This window comes from Alternaria atra (assembly GCF_907166805.1).
Source record: "Alternaria atra isolate CS162 genome assembly, contig: 28, whole genome shotgun sequence".
Taxonomy (NCBI): Eukaryota; Fungi; Ascomycota; class Dothideomycetes; order Pleosporales; family Pleosporaceae; genus Alternaria; species Alternaria atra.
The window spans coordinates 541,000-566,836 of NW_025091326.1; the positions used below are offsets into that span (position 1 = coordinate 541,000).

Here is a 25,837-nt window from a genome sequence, read left to right on the forward strand (position 1 = left end):
TGTCTGCTGGCGATGTCGGTGCAGCTATCCGAATACGGGTTATTAATATCACTACACGATGCCACAGCTGCTGTCTATCAGCGCCTTCCGCTGTCCTCCAGCAGCCTGGAGCCTCACAAGGTCGTAAATCAAACATTCAATACTGCGGTGGAGAAATTTGGGGTGACAACAAGTCAGGATTGAAGTGCGCGCAAGGCAAGGTGGAGATCTAAGCCAGCACTAGTTCCACTCCTTTTGGATCTATGCCAAGCAGCGAACTCGAAGACCCAAATTGGTTTATCGTCAGCTCCTTTTCAACAACGACGCTTTGACGAGCTGTAGTATTATATCGTTCGCAGTCTCTCGTTTTGCCAATTGCCACTGACGAGACGAGGTTTCGACGTTGCACCGCATCCTCCCCGACGCTCCCTTCCGCCCCAAGTGCGACCGCCTCGCTCCTGCCGCTTGAGGACTTGGGTACTATCCGCCAGCTGTCCTCAGTAATATCAAGAAGTCTGCCTCTGCGGCACCGCATCCTTGAGCAGCTGCCGTCGAATCACATCAGCGATTGTAGCTAGCTGACTTTCTTGTCGCCGCGAGCCACACGCCGGCGTCCTTGTTACATTCCACGCGACCGTTCAACGCGGATAAAGTCACGCTGGCTTCCCAATCCTCCTTCTCCGCTTCCGCCGGACAACGCAGGAGGCGCTCCTCTGCTGCAAGGCAACTGCCGCCGAATAATATCAATCTTCCGGACAGCGCAGAGTCGAGAAGCAGGCTAGGCACAACCAGCGGTCTTCACGGCCGCTCGCTGGGCGAAGCCTTACCCTCGATTCCTGGCACTCCAGGCGCCTTCGAAATGTCAAGATCGCCTTCACCTCAGCCTGGGGGGTGGTCGAGCCCGGGTCTGAACACGCCAGACTACAATGGCGGGCGGACTAGCCCATACGCGAATAGTTCTTCTTCACAAAATGTTACTTGGGCATCGGCTCAAGCGCGGAGCGCTGAAGTCAAGGGATATCCCGGCTTCACACCGAGAAACCAAGGCTTCTTTGGCAAGCACTTTCGCAGGATATCCACAAGCCTGCCCTTCAACCACGGCGACAAGGAGAAACTAGGCCGTGGACGGTCCCAAAACAAAGTCATGCGATTTCTGAACGGCATAGCCTGGACAATGTGGCGTCTGCGGAAGCGAGTCGCATTGGTCCTGTTCGTTGTATTCTTCTTCATCTTCTACAATTCAAACACACGTAAGTTGGCACGCTCTCTAACCCTCTCTGTCGACTGGCATTGACAATTACAGCCCTACGTCGCATGTACAGACGGTCCGCATGGTTTGGCGGCGGCAGCAAGTACGTCGTCATACTCGCAGCGAACCAAGGTGGAGGTGTTATGGAATGGAAGGGCCCCCGCGAGTGGGCTATCGAACGAGACAGCGTCAAGAACAAGAAGAAGTACACAAGGAACTGGGGCTATGAATTGGAGATTGTGGACATGAGCACCAAGAAGCGTTATGCGCACGAGTGGAGAGAAAGCTGGGAAAAGGTCGACACCATTCGCAACGCTATGCGAAAGTACCCACATGCTGAATGGTACGTGCTATGTGGAGACGAAGATATACAAGCTAACGTGTCGCAGGTTCTGGTGGCTTGACACGAACACGTTCATCATGGAGCCGACCTACTCTCTCCAAAAGCATGTCTTCAAACAACTACAAGACGTGACATACCGTGACATCAACGTATACAACCCCCTCAACATTACGCATCCTCTGACGGACGAATATCTCGACCCCGAAACACGCTCGCCGGTGGGAGATGGCAAGGTCGATTCTGTCAACATGCTGCTACCTCAGGACTGTGGTGGCTTCAACTTGGGCTCGTTCATGGTCAAAAGAAGCGTGTGGACCGACAGACTGCTTGACATCTGGTGGGACCCGGTCGGCTACGAGCAAAAGCACATGGAGTGGGAGCACAAAGAGCAGGACGCTTTCGAGTACATGTACCAGAACCAGCCCTGGATCAGGCCTCATGTTGCCTTCATTCAGCAGCGCCAGATTATGAGCTTCCCACCGGGTGCATGTGGTGAAAACGGCGACAACCCCGACATTCACTACCAAGAACGAGATCGCGACTTCTTGGTCAACATGGCTGGCTGCGAATGGGGTCGTGATTGCTGGGCCGAGATGTACAAGTACCGCCAACTTAGCAACCACCTGAACCGTACACCTTGGGAGAAATTCAAGGACGGTATTTCAGACTTCTTCAAGAGTCGAAGTAAGAAGGAAGGTAAGAAGGATGAGAAGAAGAAGAACTAGGGCTTTCACGAAACAAGGGGGAGGTATGGTCTGGATGAACTGGAACGCATTTCTGACATATTTTGGATATCCTATAAGCCTGTGGTTCGGCTTCTGATTTTGTTATAATACCCGCACGCATAGAGGGGGATGTACGACAATGTGAGGTGGCATGATTTCTGCATGGATCGGAGTCGATGTCCTGTACTTGTACCATACGAAATTGACTTTCGGCCAACTGGTACCGAGACGGATGGTGTGTTTGGATTCTTATTCGCAGGGTTGTTATTGTCATTGCAAGGTCCCCCCAGTTGTTTACACTGAACCTATGAGGTGCTCCAGACTTTAGGGGCAGTCTGTGAGATCAGGAAGAAGCAGACCAAGCCGACAATGGCGAGCCAGGATGTATGGTATCTGGGGGAAGCGGCATCTCCTGTAAAAGGCCTCTCTTCCCTAGTCATCTCCACATGGAAGAGGAAGAAGAAGAAAGTATACGTGGCGCAGCTCAACTCGCTTGACATGGTGGATAATGACGTGATAGATGGCGTGTTGTAAACAACCTTGGAAGCCTCGAGGTAGGTGGAGTGATAGTTAGTGTATCTGTATGAGCACTCGCATGGCCCTGCGTCGTGATGATGGACGAGGCTACGCGATCATGTCTTGCAAACCGTAGACCACAAGGCAAATGAGCTCAGAAGATACATGCGCATGTCTTGTACAAGGGCAGGTGAGCACGTCTATATTGGCCAGCCTCAAACAGGAAAGGGAGTGAGCGACGTCTGATTCGTCCATGTCCCACACCTATTGCCAATGGTCATACGCCAGCGAGCACACGGGACACGGGGCCAGGAACGAGCATCCGTCTACTTTGCCCAACTTCAACCTCGAGATATTCCTTACACCTACTTCTCTGTTTCCTCTTCCAACACTCGCTGTCGGTCGTGTTCCTTCGTACCCCGCCCAACGCGACGACCCCGATCTGCGCTTCCCTCCCTTCCCCACGAAACGTCATATCACGCCTAGACCCTGGCCGTGCGCAACTTGGGGAGCCAGTGTACATAGCGTCAGCTCGCTCGCGGCCTAAGTCTTATCTCCAACTGCGACTTGCAGCGACGCAGCGACAGGATCGGGTCGGCTTTCAGTTCCACTCGTTGTTTCTGGGCGCCGATAAGCTGTTTCAGAGCTGCCCTGGTCCTTCTTGCTTGTATCAGGAATCTGTAGCATCGCCAGTCCAAACAAAGAACCGAAGTCGGAACGGCCCTTGGGGTCCACTTGAGCGCATACTCCCCACGTCCGGTCAACCTAGGGTCCAAGCATATAAGGACTATCGCCGAAGGTGCAACATTTCAGCGCTTTTATTGAGACTCGGATTCCTGAAGGTCAGGGCGCGATGCATGATCATCGTCCACCGCGCGCAGGCAGACAGACTATAGGAGCTGAAGATACGCACCACCAGGACCAAGCCATGCCTCCTTCGCGCCATATCGCTTCGTCCTCGAGGCAACGCTCAGAGGGTACGATCCATCTTCCTTGAAATACTTCTCTGTACCTTTCTGTTGAATGCCAGCTTACATGTCTTACAGAGTCATGGATCGATCTCGCATCCGCGCCTTCCTCAACCTCCCTATCATCTGCGACCGATGAGATCATCACGACAGGACTCACGGTACAGCACGACTCGAATGCGCACAGGCGGCACAACAGACGCCCGCGAGGTGGCGGTCAGTTCTCAATAGGAACTGGGCACAGAGTCACAGCAGGGGGTAATAGCAGTCAGGAGGAGTATGAAGAGAGTGAAAGTGAGTCGGACAGGGTCATGACATCCTCGAACGAGGCCATCGGCCCATCCCCTTTGAGACATCCACAGTCTGTCGCGTCTTCGGAGACTATGTCAGAGAGGGAGGATGATGACGACGATGAGAACGCAACGGCCGTCAACTATCCACGCTCTTCAAGGCGAGAGTTTCAGCCACGACCAAACGCATTCTCGCACCCGAACAACCAGCAAGCTATCCGATCGCAGTCTGGCACGTTATACACACCTCGCAGGAACGTGAGGCCAGCAGGACAACGACAGCACTCATATCCTCAGCATCATCCTTACAATGCCGCTGCACCCAACTACCAGCCCGATCACGATGAAGCCCTGCGCGCCAGCCTGTCCACGTTGCTCTCTGCCGCTGCTGCCGTGCGAGGCCTCCCGAAGCCAGGTCAACCTCGCGCGAACCCTCCCTCATCCACTCGGGTCGATCCATCCTCCCTCCGCATGGTCCCAGAGTCTGTAGCATTAGGTAACATATCCGAGGAGACCGCATCACCTCCGTGCAGCACTAGCAGCAGCCCTTCAGACAAGTCCAAGCGCAAAGCGAGTCCGCCTGTAGCTGGTGTGCGTAGCAGCAGCAAAGACCGCCGTGTTGCCAAAAAGGCACGCAAGACAAGCCCGATGATGATTGAGGAGATCAGCCCGACGCTGCTTACCTGGGTTGTTAGCGCTGGCGTCGTAGTCCTTGTCAGTGCCATCGGCTTCTCGGCTGGCTACGTCGTTGGAAAGGAAGCTGGCCATACTGAGGCCATGGGACAGATTGGTGCTGCAGGTTCCGAGGCTGGACGCTGCGGTAAAGAAGCAGCCGCAGGCATGAAGGGTACCGGCCTAGGTCTGCGGAAGCTACGATGGGGTTCTGGTGCGGGAATCCGCGTTTGAAGAACTTACGACGACAACGGTTACGACGTAATATGCATAGCATTTGGCGAAACACAAATTTGCAGGTATAGTTGGCGTTTTATCTCCTTGCATATTGATATCACTCGGCATGGCGCTGGTTTGGCGTTCGGTTTGGTTTGAATTTTTGTGAGTCTTGGGGTCGTGGCTACGACTCCATGGAAAGTGATGAGTTAGTCGGTGCTATTGAATGCACGTATAATGTAGCAGTGTTGTTGGCCTGCTAGTTATGGACGCATCTATAGACTCAATATAGCCATTTATCCTTATAGCACAAGTGTTATCGTTGGTCTCAAGTCGAGTATTCCCCCCGTCCTGAGTCTGTAGGACAATGCCGGAGAATAATTCCCAGTACAGTAGTTCTTACTTCCAAAGCAAGGCCCTCGGATCCCTTCTCGAATTGGAGATCCTTGCTACTTACACGTAACTTGTACATGTCTACCAACGTTGTGCGCCATTGCATTCCCAAGTTCCGTTGCGCCATTTCTCGAACTTTCCCGCATCCGTATGCTCGAAACCGAACACAACTTCAACTTTCTCAAGTCCCATGAGAAGATGATTGACTTGCGTGGTCGTGATGGATAGAGCTTTGAGCTACAAGACGTAGTAGAGATAAGAGGGGCTAAAAGGAGGGTGACAGCGCATTTCTGTGTCACTGTTTAGTTCCCCAGGCGTACAGATCAACACCGTCTATGTACAAAGGAGATCGTTTTTTTTCTGAGTCGTACGTAAACATATTGCATCTTAAAGGTATTCAGCAAGTTCTACGTCGATAAAGAGTACCTTAGAACACATTGACTACCTTCAGGCTCCAGGAGGTTAGGTGATACAACTCTGGAAAAAAAAACCCCGATCTTCTTCGAAGGCAAGAGCGCTGTAGTTTTGGAAACAGCAAACAAACCAGTGATACCTAGGTGAAATACTACGTAAGGGTTTCGCATGACCACGAACGGCATCTTGGACACAGCCGCTGCAGTGACCAGTAGATTAGAGTATAACTAAATATATCCTTAAGTATCTAGCCACATGAGCGGTAAACTTTTCAAGTAAATTGAAAGTAAAAGGAAGTCACCCAACTTCACTGACCTGCTGATACAGTTGATCATGAGCTGGAAACGCTATACACATGAGAACATAATCTTCATCCTGATCCTCCCTTCCTTAGATCCTGACCCAACCTGACCCTACATCTGGGTATATCTTCTACAATGAATCCTTCTTCTCCCTATGAGACATCAAACATTGTCCCAATAACCAATAACCTTCTACAATGGTCGTCCACCAACGAAGTCGCTCCATGACCTGACTTCACTGGGGATGCCCTCCTTCTTGGGCAGTTTCTCACTCATACATTGCGCAAAGAGAACGGCAGTCTGCGTTAAAGTTAGCTTCTCATGCCATGAATGGTAAAACCGATGAACTCACCTTGGGCTCCATGAATAGCGGCACACCAAAGTCAACCGCATTCCTCCTCATTACGTAGTCCTCGTCGAATAGACCATTCGCCCTGAACTTAGCCAGGTTGAAGCAGCCACGAATGTCGTTCTTCTCAAATACCTCACGGAGTTTCCTCTTGTCGTCCTTGGGGAATTCGATGACGTCAACGCTGATGCCTTCGGTGTTCTTCTCCAGAAGCTCCTTTACATCCTTGTTGGCAGCAAGGAACCTGTAGCCCAGTGCATGCACGTACTTGGCGACCTGGATAAGGGAGTTGGAGTGGAGCGAACCGGGAGTGACATCACCACCGAAGAGGAGGCCCTCACCGGGCTGGGGAAGGCGGAAGTTCATCTGCGACTGTGCGGAAGCCCAGTAGGCCTCAACGAGGTCCTTACCGAAGCAGGCCATTTCACCAGTGGATGACATCTCAACGCCAAGGTAGGGGTCAGCACCTGCCAACCTAGTCCAGGAGAATTGGGGAACCTTGGTGGCGACATAGTTCCTCTCAACGCTCATGAGGTCAGTTGGTTCGGGCACGTCACGGCCAACGAGAGCCTTAGTGGCAACTTCAATGAAGTTGGTACCAAGGACTTTGCTGACGAAGGGGAATGAACGAGAGGCACGTAGGTTGCACTCGATGACCTTGAGGTTTGGCTCAGAGCCCTCAACCTCCTCCTTGATGATCTGCATGTTGAAGGGACCAGTGATGTTCCAGGCCTTGGCAACCTTGTCTGCGATCTCCTTGACGCGTTCTTGGATGCGCTTGTCGAGGTTGACAGGGGGCAGCACCAGGGTCGCGTCTCCGGAGTGGACACCAGCGTTCTCGACGTGCTCACTGACAGCGTGGACGAGAACGTTTCCGTTGGAAGCAACAGCATCGCAGTCGATCTCTTGAGCGCCGTCAATGAATTGAGTGATGACGACTGGGTGATCGGGCGAAACGTTGGAAGCAGCAAGAAGCTTCTCCTTCAGCTCGTCCTCACCGCGGATAACAGTCATGGCAGCACCTGACAGGACATATGATGGACGAACAAGAACTGGGTAGCCGACAGAGTTTGCGAACTTCTTCGCGTCCTCGTATGAGGTAAGCTCCTTCCAGGCGGGTTGGTCAACACCGATTGAGTCCAGGATGGAAGAGAACTTGTGGCGATCTTCGGCCTTGTCAATGTCGTGAGGATCAGTTCCGAGAATCTTTGCCTTTCCAGACTCTTGAAGCTTGAGCGCAATGTTCTGGGGAAGTTGGCCACCGACAGAGACAACAACACCGCTAGCGGTCTCCAACTCGTAGATATCCATAACACGCTCGTAGCTGAGTTCTTCGAAGTACAGCTTGTCGGCGACGTCAAAGTCGGTCTGAACAGATGTTAATCATGGTTCAATGAAGGTATCGGTGCTACTTACAGAATATGTCTCGGGGTTGTAGTTGATCATGACAGTCTTCTTTCCGAGGGCGTTGAGAGAGCGGGTAGCGTTGACAGCACACCAATCGAATTCGACTGAACTTCCGATCCGGTAGACGCCCGATCCCAGAACCAGGATACCGTGGTCATCAAAAGTCACGTCGTGAGACGAGGCGTTGTAGGTGGTCTAAAAGTATGGGTTAGCGAATACGAAGGAGCGTAAACTGTTTTGTTGAGATGACGAAAAGAGGTCCTGGAGATCGTCACAGACTCCAGAGAGATTCAAAAAAAAGTGTTCCAAAACGTATGACACGTTGACGACACCCACACGAGCTGGGAGCTCGAGGATTCAGCAACCAATCGCCGGTGGCGCTTCGTACGACAGTGGATATTGTATAGGCTCAACTTGTTGTTGTGATAGCCTCAGGGGTCGCAATTGTAGCGGTAGTCACCAAAAGCGGCAGCTAAGTTGCGGAGATGCTTGCCGTTACCTTCGTGTTCGGTAAGGTCGGACTGCGGTTGACATACTGTGTTGCAAAGGTTGCAATGGTATATCTTCTTGATGGCGTGCTTCGCTCGGTTGGCCTTCTCCCATGCCCTGCGCTCTTTGTGCTTCTGAGCCCTATGTAGGCGGACCCGAACTCCCACTTCATCCAGGTAGTCATGGTAGTTCGTCTCCATCTGCTTGAAGTGGTAGTCGGCGTTTCGGTGATGGTGCTTTTCACGGCAACGCTCCTTTTTCTTGACAGCCGACTCTTGGAGCTGTTCTGCAGATAGCGAGAAGTCACCAAGGATACCTTCGTCCAGGCAGCAATGAGAGCACAGCCCAGTATACTCGAGCGCAAAACGATCCCAGGGACGGATGTGTGCCATGCCGTAGTCTTTGCTGTTTGGGTTCTCATAGCCCAGAAGATGTATGCGAAAGTGGCTTCTAGCAGAAGGAAGAGCAGGCGGAATATAGGCTGTAAAGCGGTTGGAGCAATGGACGGCGTCCAGCATAGCAGGCCTCGGTGCAACACAGTAAAGCCTTCCCTCAGACTTGCCTTGTAGTACTTAGGAAGGCACGTTTCCTTGTCGTATTGGTAGAAGCGAAGGAGCATACCCCGGTCTGACGCTGTGGCGCATCCGATGTAGACGCGGTCTGCATGTCCGTGCTTGGGCAGCGTCCAAATTCGACACTGGCGATTGCAGTGCAACTGGAAGAAAAGGAACGACGGCATCAACTGGACGGCGTCCAAAGTCGATGGTGGTGGTTGTTGCGAAGGAAATGTTAGGAAAAAAGAAAAAAGATCAGGTACTTACGTAGAGGTAATCTACGCATCGTTAGCAAAGTTTGGTATATCGAGGGGAGGGCATCAAGTTTTCGTACTCGTATTAGCGGGGAATCTGGAGTGCAAAGTCAGTATGTGTCTCATCTCTCAAGTGCAATCTAATGTACTTACTCAGCAGCCAAAGTATCAATCCTCTTGACCCACGGCTTGATGCCGAAGCTCTTCCTGCGTGCGCGAACCTCATCCTCGGTGCTGTTAACAGCCTTCGCGATCTGCTTGTCAGAGAAACCAAGCTTCTTAGCCTTGAGGATGATGTCCTTCTTGAGACCAAACAAGCTGCCTATTTCCTCGAGCTCATGGGTGAGGTCGACGATGTTCTGGAGCTTGTACAAGAACCACTTGTCGATCTTAGTGAGGTCGTGAACCCTATCGACAGTGTAACCTTCGTGGAACAGTGCCTGACCAACGGCAAGCCATCGGCGATCGGTGGGGTTCTTGAGTTCCTCGTCAAGGTTCTCGCCGTACTTCTCGCCCTGGAAACCGAGGTACTTGGGGTCGACTTGGCGGCAAGCCTTCTGGAAGGACTCCTCGAATGTGCGACCAATGGCCATAACCTCACCGACAGACTTCATAGAACTGCCGATGTCGCGCTTGACGTTTTGGAACTTGCTGAGATCCCATCGAGGCATCTTAGTGACGACATAATCCAAGCTGGGCTCGAAGTTTGCGGTGGTAGTCTTAGTGACGGCGTTGGGCAGTTCAGGGAGCGTATGTCCGAGACCAATCTTTGCCGCAGTGTACGCCAGAGGGTATCCAGTTGCCTTGGATGCCAATGCAGATGAACGAGAGAGACGAGCGTTGACTTCGATGACCCTGTAGTCAAGACCATCTGGCTGGAGACAGTACTGCACGTTGCACTCGCCTACGACTCCCAAATGACGGACGATCTTAATGGACGCAGACCGGAGCATGTGGTATTCCTCGTCGCTGAATGTCTGACTTGGCGATACGACGATACTGTCACCGGTGTGTACACCAAGAGGGTCGAAGTTTTCCATGTTGCAGACTGTGATGCAGTTGTCGCTGGCATCACGAACGACCTCGTACTCGGCCTCCTTCCAGCCCTTGAGAGACTTCTCAACCAAGATTTGAGGTGACAATGTGAGCGACCGGGCTGACAAGTTCTTCAGCTCCTCTGGGTTGTTTGCGAAACCCGAACCGAGACCACCGAGCGCGTACGCGGCACGGACGATAATGGGGTATCCGACCTTCTCGGCCGCGTCCAGTGCCTCGTCGACAGTGGAAACGGCAATCGACTTGGCGATGGGAATGTTGATCTCGTCGAGAGCGCGCGCAAAGAGATCACGGTCCTCACTGGTCTTCAAAGTCTGGACGCTGGTTCCAAGCACCTTGACACCGTACTTCTCGAAAATACCCTTGGCATCCATCTGGACACCCAGGTTCAGCGCAGTCTGTCCACCGAAGCTGAGGAAGATGCCATCAGGCCTTTCCTTCTGGATGACATATTCGGCGTATTCGGGAGTTACAGGCAGGTAGTAGATCTCGTCGGCAAGCACGTGGGACGTTTGGATGGTAGCAATATTGGGGTTGAGAAGGACGGACTTGACGCCAGCTTCCTTCAGGGCCTTGAGTGCTTGTGAACCTAATGTCTGATTAGTACGGCGCGAATCTGCATGTGCACGAGTTTCTATGCGCACCTGAGTAATCAAACTCTCCGGCTTGACCAATGCTGAGACCACCACTACCAATGACCAGGACTTTCTTGACATCAACCAGATTCTGCGCGCCAGAAATGACGCCGCTCTTCAGGTATGCCTCTGCATTGGGCGCGGTCTGTGTCTTGTTAAGTGTCGACGCGACCTTTGTGAATGCCCGCAGCTGTCGGAGAGCGGCAGGTGACTCAGTGCTGGAGCGGAGCGAAGTCAACGGCCGAGCACTTCGGGTTGTGAAACTTCGAGAGTATGTGGAAGGTGCAATGGAGCGGGTATGACCTGTAAGGGAAGGTACGCGACGTGCTAGACGTCCGCAGAGAGCCATTTGCAGGCAGTCAAGCAACTGGAGAGCTTCGAGCTTGACAAAGGATGTAGAGGGAGGATAAGGCGTCGAACGCGCGGGAAGAAGGTCGCTCGGTGGTCGACAGGTGCAATTGAAGGGCTATAGCTCGACCCGGTTGAGCAGAGCGCGAATGACTCCCTCAGGGTTTATGTATAATCTGTGGGGAAGATGTGATGCGGCAGCCAAAAAATTCCAATGATGCGCGACGGGCCAATCAAGCTATCTCCGATAACGCACAGATAAGACCGTCGGCGATCCTCAAAGACGCGATGGATAAAGGGTAGTATGCAGTCATTTGCATTTGCATTTGCTCTTGCTCTTATAGACTGCATCTTTCAAATCCGATGCACGCAGGATGCGCGATCCAGTCATGAGTAGGTCCGATGCAATTGCAACATTCACAGTTGTTTCCATTCCGTCGTGGAGAATATGGATGCGGAGGACCGATTACGGCGCCGAAACTCAGATCCCCAGCATCTGGCACACAGCACGGATGAGAAGAAATTTTGACATGGTCGCGCAGAGCTTTCTCAATGGGTACAGTCACACGGGAGCTAGCTCCTGCATCAGTGCGTTGCGAGCGTCATTGCATTACTACTTTCAATACCATGTGCACTTTTTTTAGTAGTCATACATCTGTTTAGGACTTGTAACATGAGTCGCGACTCTTCCAAACATACACATTTGGTCATAGAGCAAGCCGACAACCCGTACACCCGAGGACACTTTCTTTGGAGTCATCATAACCCAGATACCCCCAAGATGCCAATTATCCTAAATGCCAATACGCTAATTCGCTTTGTGGGGTCTTCGGACCGTTGGTGACTCCTCATGGCTTGGGCCGGCACAATGAACAAGGCTGGCGCATTCCTGCCTTGATCGCAGCACTCGTCTGCTCCTGCACATGACTAGCGGTATAGCAGTTCCTCTTGCCGAACTTCCTCATCCTGCCTTTTTTGCCTTGTCCGCTGCATTGTGTCGATTTTTGTATTCGCGTGGGCTCTCCAGTGTCTTACTACTTGCGCCTACCAACCTTTGTGTGAAGCTCGGCTTCGCCCACATCCCGACTCTGCTCTCGCGAGCCTTCTTTTCCGCAGCGCGATATTTGTCTTCAGCGGTACCAAACTCGGCACCTGTCTTGGCCTCGTATATCGTGGCCAATCCAGCTTTCAACATCTCCAACCCTACGTCTTTCTTGAAGAACCATCTGCGCACAAAGACTTGGGCTACTATGCGGTCGTACTGATCACGTCTGTATATATATGCGCGGACTCGGCGGTTGTGGATCAGATTGATGAGCCATTCATGGGCCTCTTTCGCAAACGGCTGAGCTTCTCGGCCCCAGTGTGCAAGTTCTGGAGCATCGACCCCAGCAATTCGAATGTGAAGCTGGGCATAGGGTTAGCTGTTGATCGAATGGAGTGCAACCCACCGTAATGCCTAGTGCTGGTCTTGTTCCAAAGCACTTACTGTCTGTCTGACCAAGTCCTCTCTTTTCTTAGGTACCTTCTTCCAGGGCAGGATACCCCACCCAGCTATTCTCCCACCTGGTGTGTGGAATAGCCTGAAATTATCTGCATCTCCAACACTTGTAACCTGGCCAAATATGCCCTTGCGACGGTAGTAGTTTGGTTTGATGTGATTGACGGTTGGTATGCGACGCAGATAAGTCTTGTAGAGCCGGACACCAGCAATAGTTGAGACTGTAAGAGCGACTGCCGGAATCAGTGTCCGTGGCTCAAACAACGTGCTTGACCAATTATCCGACTTCGTTGGAGCGGCCCACTGAGGCAGTCCGCTTTTCTTTTGGTCATCGTCGTTGCGTGACCAAGGCCATCGCATTGTTTATTATGCGAGCTCGTGAGTTGGAAGAGTGAAGACAAAAGACGGTGTGTTCCAATGTTGGCAATTGGCGCGACACAATCGCCTCGGCGTGCGGAACGTTAGCGTCTACAAAATGCACCACGTGATTACCATAAATCATCAAGGGCTCCATGATCAGGTCTCATAATCTTGAGCGACTTGGGGAAGGAAAATGCACCCGATACGTTTATCAAGACTTTTATTGTTTTCAGCAAGCTGAGGAATTCACAAAGACGTGAGGTCCAAACTGCCCAGCTAGCACTTAGCCTAGAGCTACGAAACTGTGGCACAACACAGTAGAAGCATATCCTTTTCCAAGAGCAGATGCTTGCTCGAGTTTTGTGTGCTCCAGCCATCAGAGAACCAACCAGGAGTCGTGCTAGCGGAGTTCAGTAGCCCTGACCCATGGTGGAGCGCCTGTCATCGGCCTCAAAAGTATGCCATCCGCGATGGAGGTCATCGTGATCCACATGACACCAAGCAGGTGTGTACTGGTCGACATATAAGTCCTAAAAAGAGCAGATGGTATCTCGGTTGGTATCTTTGTGGCCTACAACGCGATGAAGAGCGTTGGAATATGATATTGAAAAGTCGGAGGATAGCGACTCGCATAGACGATGCAGATGATGAATTTCGGTCGATGCGTGTGATACAGTCGCAGTTTCGACTTCAGATCGGGAAAGGCTTGCGCAGGAGTCTATGAAGATAGGTGGCTTCTAGGGTCCTGTATATCTTCATCAGTCTTATCCGATCAAAGTGATATATACATATCGGATATAACCTACTGTATCTCATACCATCCACTCAATCTTTTTCTGGTGCCTTTCCAATGCTCTATCAGTCGTCACGGTTAGTTGCGCCGCATGAACTTTACCTCATGACGCACAATAGGATGAATGAAGATATGTGTTGGACAATTGAAAGTCTCGGAGCCATGCTACCATGACTGCCGACGCAGTAAGAGGAGAGTATGTGCGTGTCTCGTACGACGCACAGGCCTAGATGAGAGGCCTTTGAGATGGAGATGTGGATGGCTCGAGCTGGGTATCGCAACGAGTTGTAGTACTCCTCGCTTCCGTAAGAGCGGGGTCGGCTTGCAGATGTCGGCGCTTCCTAGATGGCAAGCTACACATTAACAATAAGATCTTTGTACACGCCCGCCATCGCCATGATAGATGGTACATGGATGCTCCGAGGTGGCCGGGAGAGGGACGAGGTCAGGAACGACGGGGTTGGCTCGGACGGAGTTTACCTAGGTGGGTATGGTGCGTTTCTTTTCGTGCCTCGACCTCCATAGGTCTGGGCATCAGTCTATCGTCCACCTGCACCCTGCCATCACCATCGATACAACTTCAACCGAACCTCTCATGCTTTCGCAATAAATCTCACTCGTTACACATACTAACAATTTCAGTGGAATTGTGGTCGACTACTGACTGCGGCCCGTAGCCGCTTCCTTGTCAGGTGCCTCCCATTTTCCCTCACCAGATCTCCGTCAACATGTTCTCCATCGCATCCACAGCCGATCCCACCGCACTCGATGACGGCTCGTACCTCTTCGACCAAACTCACGATGATCTCCTATCGATGCCAATGTCCAATGATAGCATACATCTGAAAGGCGGTATCGCACCTATACCTGGGTTTAGTAACTTGGACTACGGCAGGGAATCGAGTGCGTCGTCCGTGCACTACGGCGATTCACACGATACACCGGAACTGGGTACGAGTCACGAGGGGGAAGAGTCTACTCCAGGCGCTTTCGTTAATGGATATGGGATCAACTACACTCCTTCGCCACTGCAAAAACCATTCACACCAAACTCAGCCATCAACGGCATGACTAATATGCAGAACAAACAAATTCCGCATCTAAACGACGGCAGTTCGCATACGACTGTCAACGGAAATGACGCGAAATCCCATTTATCATTAAAGAATCCTCGAGTGGATACTGCATTCATGGCTAGAACACCACAGAGCCTGAGTCGCGCATCACAATTATCTTCAACTCCTGAGCTTCCACAGTCGCACGAGCAACAGAAGAAGCATCGGAGAACAAACTCACTTCCGGTAAAAGGAAAGGTCAATGAGATGAAGGCGAATTCAAGCATACCTGCAGAGCTCTCGTGGCCGGAGTTTGGCCGACAGTGCATTCTAGCAGCGGAGAACAGCCGGCTGAACCCGTTCACCCTGCATCCTGCTGAGTACGAGCTGTTACGAGATCACGTCACTCACGCCCAAGTCACCATCTACCTGAACATCAGGAACGCGATACTCCGGTTATGGCATCGTAATCCTCTGGTGTACGTTTCTCTCGAAGAAGCTGCAGGATGTGCTCGCGACAAGCGTTACTTCGGTCTAGCGAGGGTAGCATATCTATGGCTCATGCGGAACGGGTACATCAACTTCGGATGCGCCGAAGTGCCTGACACTACCGGTACACTCCCGAAATCAAAAGCCAAAGTCGCACGGAGACGCTCAATCATTGTGGTTGGTGCGGGTATGTCAGGGTTAGGATGCGCTCGCCATCTGGAAGGATTGTTCGCCCAGCTTGGTGACCAGTTAACAGAAGCGGGAGAACTCCCACCAAAGATCACTATACTTGAAGCTCGTCCGCGTGTTGGTGGCCGGGTTTACTCGCATCCCTTTCTCAATCAGTTTAGCTCTACGCTCCCACCTGGACATCGTTGTACGGCTGAGATGGGCGCTCAAATCGTTACCGGATTCGAGCACGGCAACCCGTTGAACGCGATCATCCGAGGTCAACTCGGTATACCTTACCATGGCCTTCGCGATAATACCATACTTTATGACTATGACGGGACGGTGGTGGAGAGGGGTCAAGACATTCTCGTGGAGAAGCTGTATAATGATGTCTTGGAACGGGCGGCAGTATACCGGAATAAACCAGCAGCTCACAGGACGGTGGAAGGTGACCGTAACATGATGGCCTTTGGCCGCGAGCCAGCCGATGTTGATGGGCCCACCGTTGCCGAGCTAGAACATTCCGATGCCCCTTTGTCCGCGAATGCTACGAGCACAGCGTCAACGAAGCAAGAAAAACCAACAACGGGGGTAGAGAAGCTAGCAGGTAGAGCGTATCAACTCAGCGCGGGCTTCAACCCGGACATCACGGCAGCCGAAACGGTCCAAAGTATGGGTTGGGAGCTCAAGACAGGTGCATCGAAGACGCAGTCTTTAGATCTCGACACGATCGCCAAAGCATCTGAGTACCCCACACTTGGACAGACAATGGACGAAGGTCTCCTGCAATACCAGTCACTGGTCGATCTCAAGCCTAGAGATATGCGTCTGTTAAGTTGGCATCATGCTAATCTTGAGTACGCGAATGCTGTAAGTGTCAATCAGCTCAGTCTGAGCGGCTGGGATCAGGACATTGGCAACGAATTCGAGGGTGAACATAGTGAGGTGATAGGAGGCTATCAACAGGTCCCGCGCGGTCTATGGCAGTGTCCCAGTCAGTTGGACGTCCGTTTCAGCACCCCCATCAAAGCTGTCCATTATAATACCGATGAGCAGCATAAGGGCAAAGCTGTCAGGATCGAGTGCGCAAACGGCGAAGTCCATGAAGCCGACCAGGTTGTTCTGACAACCCCTCTGGGGGTGCTAAAATCCGGATCGATCAAGTTCGAACCTCCTCTTCCTGACTGGAAGCAGGACGTTATCGAGCGAATGGGATTTGGTCTCCTTAACAAGGTTAGTCGAATTAGATGGACATTGCTACCCTTTCTGACAATATATGTAGATTATTCTTGTGTACGAAAAAGCCTTCTGGGAGCCAGACCGAGACATGTTCGGCCTGCTCAATAAAGCAGAAGACGAAGCCAGCATGCGACTAGAAGACTACTCTACAAAACGAGGACGGTTCTATCTCTTTTGGAACTGTATAAAGACGAGCGGAAAGCCAGTGCTGATAGCGCTGATGGCAGGCGACGCTGCTCACTACGCGGAGGCGACGTCGAATGATCAGCTCGTAAAAGAGGTCACGGATCGACTCGATGCGATGTTCGCGCCGAACCACGTCCCCCTACCGTCGGAAGCGATCGTGACGCGGTGGAAGAGAGACCCATTCGCTCGAGGCAGCTACTCATACGTTGGGCCAAAGACACAAGCAGGTGACTACGATGTCATGGCGCGACCACACGGTCCAGTGCACTTTGCAGGTGAAGCGACTTGTGGCACACATCCTGCAACAGTGCATGGCGCATATCTGTCAGGCCTTCGGGTCGCTGCGGAGGTTGCTGAGACAATTCTCGGGCCTATCAAGGTACCTAGTCCGCTTGTTGAGAAAAAGGTGATCAAGGTGGAACAATCTCCAACGACACCCAGTGTTGAGACGAAACGCCGATTCGAGCCTGCTGTTCCAGCGTCAACGTCAAGAGACAACAAATCTGGGCGGATACAACGCGACGAAGACTACGAAGCTGCTATCATAGGGGCTATTCTGGATCGAATTGGCGAGCGTCCGATCAGGCCAGGACGTACAGGTGTCAATCCATTCCTGCTGTTCACCAAAGATTTCTGGTACATATGCAAGCAGGAGTGCGACGATGCTCACAAAGCGAGGACGGGCAACCCCGAGGCCAAAGCACCGAAACAGGAGATCCGTAATGCTGTCGGCTTGAGATGGCGTACAGCAGAGCAGGAAGTCAAACAGCCGTACCTCGACCAAGCCAGCACAGCACGAGACGATGCGACGGCGAGCACAGCAAACTTCAAAGAACGCGTAGAGACGTGGGATAAGGAAGCTGCACGCATACGGCGCGAGTATATCCAGGCCAACCCGCCAGAAGGCGGCAACGAAGAACTCATCCTCAACAGTCGCACGGCCATTGAGCTGGGGGCTGGCAAGCGACTGCGGAGACTCTGAGGCTGCTGTGGTGGTGGCCTTGTTTTGTTGTATTATCCATGTGTCATATTTGTATACTGGGCGCGATTAGCATTCCCGGGTGTTTGTGGTTTCCTATTGTTCGCATGGAAGTTGCGATGGAGTTCGGGTAAAAGGGTGGATGAGATGTCGCGTGGCTATTTGCAGCGACAGGCGCACAACAATGCATACCCGCCCTCGAGGCTTTTTCTGTGGAGCGATGGTGTCTAGCGGATGTCCGCTTTCTGTAATATGTCGTCGACGACAGTAATACAAGTCTAGTGCATGATGCAATGCGTGACTTGCGCCTTGCTCAGCGCTACTTGGCACACACTCTCGTCCGGACCCACCCTGGTGCCTTGTCGTGCAAGCTGTGTGCGGGGGATGCGTACCGTGCGTGTAGCGTAGACGGGGACGTGCCTGCTTGCTGTTGAATTATGTGCATACCCTGAGCTATATGCTAAGATGAACATCAGGGTTGAATTGCCAGTATATTCGACATGGACCTGCCGTCATGCTCCGGACTCGCACAGTGCATGTCACAACCACAATACGGGAAGACGCTAGAAGACGTTCCTCCGTTCTCCAATGGCGATCTCTACGAGGGGCCGCCAACAAGCGCCACGGTTGGTTGCTTGTCAGTCTTGTTCTAGAAGCGCGGCGCATGACTGGTGGGAGTTTAGCCTCGATGCAGGATGCATGGCGGTTGAGCGTCCTGCTCGTCAGGCACACGGTTGGCTGGGCACTGGGAAAGGAAGCGTCTGCTGAGATGGGAGAATCGCGGAACCACGCAAGTTGTTCTATGCATGTTCTCCGGTATAAAGCCCCACCGGGTCGGTGACACAATTCGCTGGTCGGGTCAGCATTGGAGGGAACTTGCGGCTTCAGCGCGTTAGTCCCGAGCGGTTCCTCGTTGGCGGGGTCGCGTGTGCCAGGTCGTGGGGAACTCTCGGCCTCTCTCATGGGGCCTCTAGTCGCGTTAGCTATCCCAAAGAGCAAAGCCTCGCCTCGCCTCGCATTGGTCCGCCCCGGCTCTGCTTCCCCAACGTGCCAGCCTTCCAAGCCGCTGTTGCGTGAATTGCTGCATCCTTCACTCCTCGCTCGCTCGCAAAGGACTCCATGTTGCCCTTCGCTCCTTCCATATCCCTGGGCCCGCACCCAGCACCTACTACCCCGACACATTCCCACAACCGTGCCTCCGTCGCCTGAAGTCCTGTCGCATTAGTCCTCCATCGTCTGCACCCCTACCCCTCCCTGCTGCGCACTGCACCCCAGCCATGAGTTCCTTTTTCAGTCGCATCAAGTCTGGTGCTGTAAGTCCTGAGAGCGACCCAGGGTCGCGCGCGCTGATCGGCAATGGCTGGTGCTGACATGTCCACAGCCACCCTTGACTCCAGCGACCGGCACCATACCCGTCAAGAAAGACCCCAACGCGCCAGAAGTCACGCCGCTGGAGAAGCTGCTCCTCAACGCCGGCCCTCTGCGCGGCGACGGTAGCGACAAGTTCTTCGGCTTCGAGAATGTAAGTCCGGCTACGTAATCGCCCTTTGGAAGTCCGCCTGCTGACCACGCCATGCTCTAGTTTGGAAGCACATGGTACGCACACCGCGCAACCCACACCCCTCTCAATACATGCTGACTGGCCACCAGCTACTGCAACTCAATAGTACAGTGTCTATACTACTCAGTACCCTTCCGAGAACAGGTCATCAACTTCCCCGCCCGCTCGCCCCCAGAAGCCCTCGAGAGGCCCTCATCAGGCCTACCCAGACTCAACACAAACCTCCCAAATGGCCAGAATTCAGCTCTCTCCCCAACGGGGCGCACATCTCTCTCCAGCCCAAATGCGAAAAGTCCTGCAAAACCGGCAACCACTCCGGGCGCGACAAACCAGCCCCCAGGCACCAAGCCCGAGGACAACAAGGACTCGCCCGAGTACAAGAAGAAGCAGGCCTTGGCCGCTGGCCCCGTGCTGCAGATGGACTACGAGAACGCAAACGCATACGGCATGAACGAATCGCTATTCTCATCACTAAAAGACATATTCGAAGCCGTAATAGCACACAGATCGCGCATAGGCGTCGTCAGCCCACACAAGCTTCTTGAGATACTGCGGCGAGACAACGAAATGTTTCGGACACCCATGCACCAGGACGCACACGAGTTCCTCAACTTATTGCTCAACGAAGTTGTAGAGAACGTCGAGCATTACTCCAAGACCCGCCCAGCTCAGGTGGAAGAGATAACGGACAACGAGGAGACAATAACCAACGGCGAAGTAGTAACCGCGCGAAACTCAGTGGCCTCTGCAAAATCGAATTCCGGATGGGTACACGAGCTGTTCGAAGGCACATTAACATCCGAAACCCGATGTCTCACTTGCGAAAACACTTCCCAGCGAGACGAGGCATTCCTGGACCTTTCTGTCGATCTAGAACAGCATTCGTCCGTGACAAGCTGTTTGCGCAAGTTCTCAGAAGAGGAGATGTTGTGTGAGCGGAACAAGTTCCATTGTGACAACTGCGGAGGTTTGCAAGAGGCGGAAAAGAGGATGAAGATCAAGCGGTTACCCAAGATTCTTGCTTTGCATCTCAAGCGTTTCAAGTACACGGAGGATCTCCAGCGACTACAGAAGCTCTTCCACCGCGTCGTATACCCCTTCTATCTCCGGTTGTTCAACACCACCGACGACGCAGAAGACCCAGACAGGCTGTACGAGCTATATGCAGTGGTGGTGCACATAGGAGGCGGACCCTATCATGGCCACTACGTATCCATCATCAAGACACAAGATCGAGGCTGGTTACTGTTTGATGACGAGATGGTCGAGCCGGTAGACAAGGCCTACGTCAGGAACTTCTTTGGTGGAGAAAATGTCCTGGCTTGCGCCTACGTCTTGTTCTACCAAGAGACAACAGAAGAAGCCATGATGAAGGAGCAGGAAGCCGACGCCCTGGCTGCAGCAGAGCAAGCCGCCAAGATGACACAGGAAGAAGTCACAACGCCCAAGTCGAATGGTGTCAACGGCCAGGCATACCACACCTTTCACAACGCAACGACACCTACAGTCGAAGAGGCCGACAAATTCGCGAGCCTTGACCACGCAGCTACCGCCCCGCCACTCGCACAAGTCGAAACCAACACCGACCACCACCCAGTCGAACACACCACGACACAAGTCCCCGTCCTTGGCGCACGGAAAAGTAATCTCGGGCTCTTCGGCAAGGGCAAAGAAGAGAAGGAGCGCAAGGCTCAAGAAAAGGAGCTTGAGAAGCAAGCGAAGCAAAAGCGCAAAGAGATGGAAATCCAACGGCGCGAAAACTACCGCAAACAAGAAGACGACCTTCGTGCTGCGCTCGAAGCTAGCAAAGCATCGGCAGTCGAAGAGGAGAAGAAGCGCGTCGCGAGTGGTGAGGTACTACCACCTGCAACTGCTGGTGCTGGTGGCGACAAAGAGAAGCCGGCGAATGGCTTTGGCAGCGTCAAGGGTATGAGCGGATTGAGTCGTTTTAGGCATACCTCGATGAGTCTCAAAGGGAAACCCAAGTTCTGGGGCAAGGACAAGCAAGACGACGAGCCCGCCCCGCCGGATACACCAACTACAGACACGGACAAGGACGCCAAGAACCGTTTCAGCTTGGGAAGGAAGAAGAGTACGTTCAAGTTTTAAGAGAATATTCGGCCGTAGAAGAGGAGGTTGTTGTCGTTGTCGTTGTTGTTGTATTGCACGGTTTGGATTTGAGCTCTAGCTCTAGACATATCTGAACGGGGCTAGACTGGAGCAACAGTCTTTCTACCAAAGCGTTGGCGATGCATCAATGTTGCATAGTTTGTTCCTTTTTTTTTTCGCTTGCTGATGGCGTTGTAATTACCACCCCGTATGGATGGATGGTATGTTGTGCATATCAACTTCGGATATTCGTTGCTATAGCGTACTCGTTTAGCAGAATTGAGTGTTTGACAGAATCGCAAATTGTACAGTTCCTCAGTGGATTGCTGATCATCGTCCGTTGAAGCAAACTTGTCCGTACCATTCGACTAATGACATGTCTTTAAGAAACCAGCCGACTTGATGTTTGCACTTGGTCTGTTTTTCTCATGAGCCCTTGGAGCAGTTGCTCAAAAATGAATACAGAGTTTATTGAGAGCGTCATGTTGCCTTGGCTTGAGTATCAACACTCGCTCCATCGCAATGTGAGAGAGTGAGAGAGGAGCACGACAGTAGCAATATAGATGAAGAAATTGGTTCAAGATTATATCTGAATAGATGACCACGTCGACCACTGTCGAAAGAAGATAAGTCTGCACCTGCTTTGTGCAAACTAGACTGGAAAACTTGAAATGCAGACACCCTTCCGCGGTAGACTGACGCCTTCCATGTCCCTTTGTAAACGCCCGCTACTACGATTTTCGCTGCAATCTGCTCTACTCGTACACCCTGCACACCCGTGTTCTGCAACACATACCCACACCATCAAGGCCCCTTCTATGAAAACTTCCACCGATTACCGCAGTTCATGCACTCGCAGAACGTCGTCATCGGTTCATCAGCGGACCTGGTCTGCGCTTGACTGTAGCTGACCATCTTCTGCTTGCACTTTCCACACTGGAACTCCTTGGAAATGGCCTTTTCCACCTGTGCAACCATGGCCTGGTTCATGTTGATTTGTTCCAGCTTCTTTTCCTCTTCTCGTTGCGCATCCGACTTCATCTCGTCGTGTGTCATGACAACAAACTTGTTCGGGGGCACCTCGCCAGCGAGCACACGCCTGCGGAGTTGGGGATTCGATTTGCTCTTGAGGTTCTGGAAGAGCGAGCGCATCTTGCCCTTGTAGGCATCATTTACACTACCGGCGTTGCTGTAGGCGGCGGCTTCGATTTGCTTGGCGACGCTGAGAATTTCGTCGGGCACTGGGCATGTCAGTCATGTACAAGGCAGTTGGAAAGTCCATGCTTACTCGCTTCGCTCATGAAGGCCAGGCCATCGTACATTAGCCTTACGCAGTTGTCGCGGGCCTCATTTCCGGTGACTTGGTATTTGACCTTGTCTGTCTTGTGGTTGCGCTTGTCGGCGGGTACATCGTGCTTCTTCTTGGCCAGACTCGGTGCTGGAGACGCGGTTCCTGACGGTGGAGGAGCGGGCGAGGATGCTGCACCTCCATTTGCGGTGGCCTTTGCTGGGCCATCCTTCTTGGGTGGCTGCTTCTTTTTGACCTCGTCCCTCCATTTTGCCACCAACTCTGTCGCGAGTTTTTGTACAGCGGGGTCCTTGTGGGTTCGCAGACGGTTGATAGTGACACCGATTCGTGTTGAGCGCAAGAGGTCCTCGGTCGCGTGCACACCCGTCTTCAGATCATTGAGCAGCTTCAGCACAGAAGCGCTGGGCTCACCCTCTGATACAGCCTTGCCGATGGCCTTGCCACGGAGCTCAATCTCCTTAGCGTCCATTGCCATGGTCCAGGCAGTGCTTCTCGAGACGCGGTATAGATTTGGCGCGGAGTCGCTGGTGCTTTTGCAAAAGTGCCGATATTATTTGCAAGGTCACCGGCAGCGTAGAACAAGTCTGATGGTTATGCGGTCGGTGCGATTTCTGTCGCTGTCACGCAGGCAAGTTCTTTCTGGATTTGATGTTGCGACTGAGAAGGTCGGGAGGTCGGCGCGGGGTCCTTGGGCGCGTCAGAAGCAGGTATATGCGACGTTGGTGTACGGGAGCCGTCGGCGACTGTGCGGGGGACGTGGAGGTAGTTAACCGACAAGAGAGAAGGAAGCGTGGTGCGATGTCTTGTTTGATTACGATGTAGAAGTTGCGTTTGCTCAGAGAGGCCCGAGCTCACAGACGCTAGCCTCCGCGTTCACGCAAGGGAAACCGCAACCGTTGACTTGGGAACTGCCGGGCTAAAGACCGACGACAACTGCTGCTACCGCAAACTCCTGTCTCCGCTACTACCCAAAAACACACCCGAAGCATCACGATGGCCGAAAACGCGGCCCCAGGAAGCGCCAACACCACAGGCGCAGACAGCTCGCGCGGTATGCCCTACTACGAAAGACTACGACGCGACTTGCGCGAATCGCTAAACAAGAAGCGTCTGATCGACAACAATCTCGTCAGTACAGCATATGACGCGTTGTGAGCCTTTGTGTTGACTCTCATGGCAGCTACAACTCGAAGATAGTATCCTACGAGTCGAGACACAATACCTCGAAGAGACGAGCGCCGGGAATATCATCAAGGGCTTCGACAATTACATCAAGGGCGCGGCGACCACTACGACGACAGGAGGAGCAGGCACTGCGACCAGGCGGAAGGCTCCCATCAGCGATGCAGACCGGATATTCAGTCGGAGCTCTACAAGCTTCTTGAGGGTATGTCGGGGGATACTAGACTCTCTTGCGGGCAGCTAGAGAGAACTGATGCTGATTGCTTTCCAGGAATCCTCAACGCCAGGCTCTGCGACTCCATCGCATGCTCCTACGCCTACTTCATCCTTCCCTACGCGCGAGTCGAGCCAACCTACAAACGGTGCGAGGCCGGGAGGCAGTAAAAAGAAGAAGGCAGCAGACGAAGACGACGAGGAAGGCAACAAGACGAAGCGACAAAAGATTTCCTACGGCCGCGAGTGAGCATCTGGTCAAACACTCCGACACGGCTTGCTTCAAAAGCGGCGGGATACAAAGATCCTGAAATTACAAAAGATTAACAAGGTATCTTGAAGCAGGTAATTTGCTCAAGTTACGATTGCGCGTCCTATGGGTCCCGAGACACAAAATCTAACAGACCTACCAACAAAATAGGAAGGCACAAAGGGGTCGGTTAGACTCCCCAACCTGCGCGTGTTCAACTTGTGGGTACCTTACAACAGGCACGGGGGAGCTGAAACTGGTGTAGATCAGACTTGCGAACGCGGGGTTGGATCAATCTCGATGAGACCCACTTAATAGAAGATAACGTACTGCACCACCACCGGCGGCCGACAACGCATCTGTGTTGACTAGCTCGCGTTCGTGGTGGAGATTGCTCGATGCTTGACTTGTTGCTTGCTTCGAGTGGTCGGAGGAGTGCTGGTGGAGTGCTGCTTGGCCTTCTATTTCGTGCAAGCCACGTCCGCAGTCTCTGCTGGCGGCTTCATCTCAGCGAAGCGGAATTCATGCTTGAGGAGGGCTAGTATAGTGGATCAACAAGTACAATGCAAAATGCAAGTCCCGCTTGTGGCATCCAAAAGATTGCGAAGGATTCGTGGTAATCTGGAAACAAACGAGGCGAACAACTTCTTCCCGCACTTGCTCATAGCGCAGCAGTCGCAATGTACAGTAAGAATAAAGTGCATGGCCACATTACACTCTTACAACCCTTGTCGTTCACCGTTGCGGAGACCCTTCTTTTCGTACAAATCAAGTATTACATGGGTATCAATGCATATAATTCCAAGGTTCATCTGGTTGTATTCGAGAAGGTGCAAAGGACGGCCAGGATTGAGATTATACTGCCAGCCACGGTCGGTTAACCTGAGACGCGGGCGGAGAACAAAAACGCAGGCGGTGCATGCTGGCAGGCTGTAGACTTCGCATCCTGGGATATCATGGTATGCAGAACTATAACCCAACGACACAAGTCCGCTTGTGCTAAGACTTCCCGCCTTCGCTTCGTGGGCTCGTCGGTCCGTGGGACTGCTTGAAGATGCGATCGTCGGGGCTTCGTAGAGTAAAAGGCCTTCTCCGTTACGAGACAAACGGCCAAAATGCAACACTGGCTTGCATGATGGCTTGCAATTCCGTGTGGTGGCCATAAAGTTTCACAGACCGAAATAGAGGAGCCGGAGCGGGTGGCAAAAACACAGCTGCTTAGGAGCCTGGCGGAAATACTTGATCCTGAGTGGTGCTTCGGCGGTATTGCAAGCTAAATTG

General features: G+C 52.6%; 7 protein-coding genes across 7 annotated transcripts; 5 read left to right on the forward strand and 2 right to left on the reverse strand.

Moving 5' to 3' along the window:
- Positions 1–838: 838 nt before the first annotated feature.
- Positions 839–2,296, forward strand: ALTATR162_LOCUS7229 (uncharacterized protein; the record flags this gene model as incomplete). Its single annotated transcript, XM_043314857.1, has 3 exons — positions 839–1,229; positions 1,283–1,571; positions 1,618–2,296. 3 exons carry the CDS (start codon positions 839–841, stop codon positions 2,294–2,296), a joined length of 1,359 nt encoding a protein of 452 aa, XP_043170792.1.
- Positions 2,297–3,740: 1,444 nt separating this feature from the next.
- On the forward strand, positions 3,741–4,976 carry ALTATR162_LOCUS7230 (uncharacterized protein; the record flags this gene model as incomplete). Its single annotated transcript, XM_043314858.1, has 2 exons — positions 3,741–3,789; positions 3,859–4,976. The coding sequence occupies 2 exons, from the start codon at positions 3,741–3,743 to the stop codon at positions 4,974–4,976; spliced, it is 1,167 nt and encodes a 388-aa protein (XP_043170793.1).
- Positions 4,977–6,259: 1,283 nt separating this feature from the next.
- Positions 6,260–13,020, reverse strand: ALTATR162_LOCUS7231 (uncharacterized protein; the record flags this gene model as incomplete). Its single annotated transcript, XM_043314859.1, has 10 exons — positions 6,260–6,367; positions 6,420–7,784; positions 7,833–8,018; positions 8,360–8,869; positions 9,134–9,144; positions 9,201–9,217; positions 9,274–10,765; positions 10,821–10,956; positions 12,208–12,567; positions 12,649–13,020. The coding sequence occupies 10 exons, from the start codon at positions 13,018–13,020 to the stop codon at positions 6,260–6,262; spliced, it is 4,557 nt and encodes a 1,518-aa protein (XP_043170794.1).
- Positions 13,021–14,541: 1,521 nt separating this feature from the next.
- Positions 14,542–17,935, forward strand: ALTATR162_LOCUS7232 (uncharacterized protein; the record flags this gene model as incomplete). Its single annotated transcript, XM_043314860.1, has 2 exons — positions 14,542–16,761; positions 16,811–17,935. The coding sequence occupies 2 exons, from the start codon at positions 14,542–14,544 to the stop codon at positions 17,933–17,935; spliced, it is 3,345 nt and encodes a 1,114-aa protein (XP_043170795.1).
- Positions 17,936–19,209: 1,274 nt separating this feature from the next.
- Positions 19,210–21,602, forward strand: ALTATR162_LOCUS7233 (uncharacterized protein; the record flags this gene model as incomplete). The annotated part of the gene is made up of 4 exons (XM_043314861.1): positions 19,210–19,245; positions 19,314–19,454; positions 19,515–19,528; positions 19,583–21,602. 4 exons carry the CDS (start codon positions 19,210–19,212, stop codon positions 21,600–21,602), a joined length of 2,211 nt encoding a protein of 736 aa, XP_043170796.1.
- Positions 21,603–22,418: 816 nt separating this feature from the next.
- ALTATR162_LOCUS7234 (uncharacterized protein) lies at positions 22,419–23,386 on the reverse strand (the record flags this gene model as incomplete). Its single annotated transcript, XM_043314862.1, has 2 exons — positions 22,419–22,843; positions 22,891–23,386. 2 exons carry the CDS (start codon positions 23,384–23,386, stop codon positions 22,419–22,421), a joined length of 921 nt encoding a protein of 306 aa, XP_043170797.1.
- Positions 23,387–23,904: 518 nt separating this feature from the next.
- Positions 23,905–24,556, forward strand: ALTATR162_LOCUS7235 (uncharacterized protein; the record flags this gene model as incomplete). Its single annotated transcript, XM_043314863.1, has 3 exons — positions 23,905–24,039; positions 24,092–24,298; positions 24,365–24,556. The coding sequence occupies 3 exons, from the start codon at positions 23,905–23,907 to the stop codon at positions 24,554–24,556; spliced, it is 534 nt and encodes a 177-aa protein (XP_043170798.1).
- Positions 24,557–25,837: the final 1,281 nt, after the last annotated feature.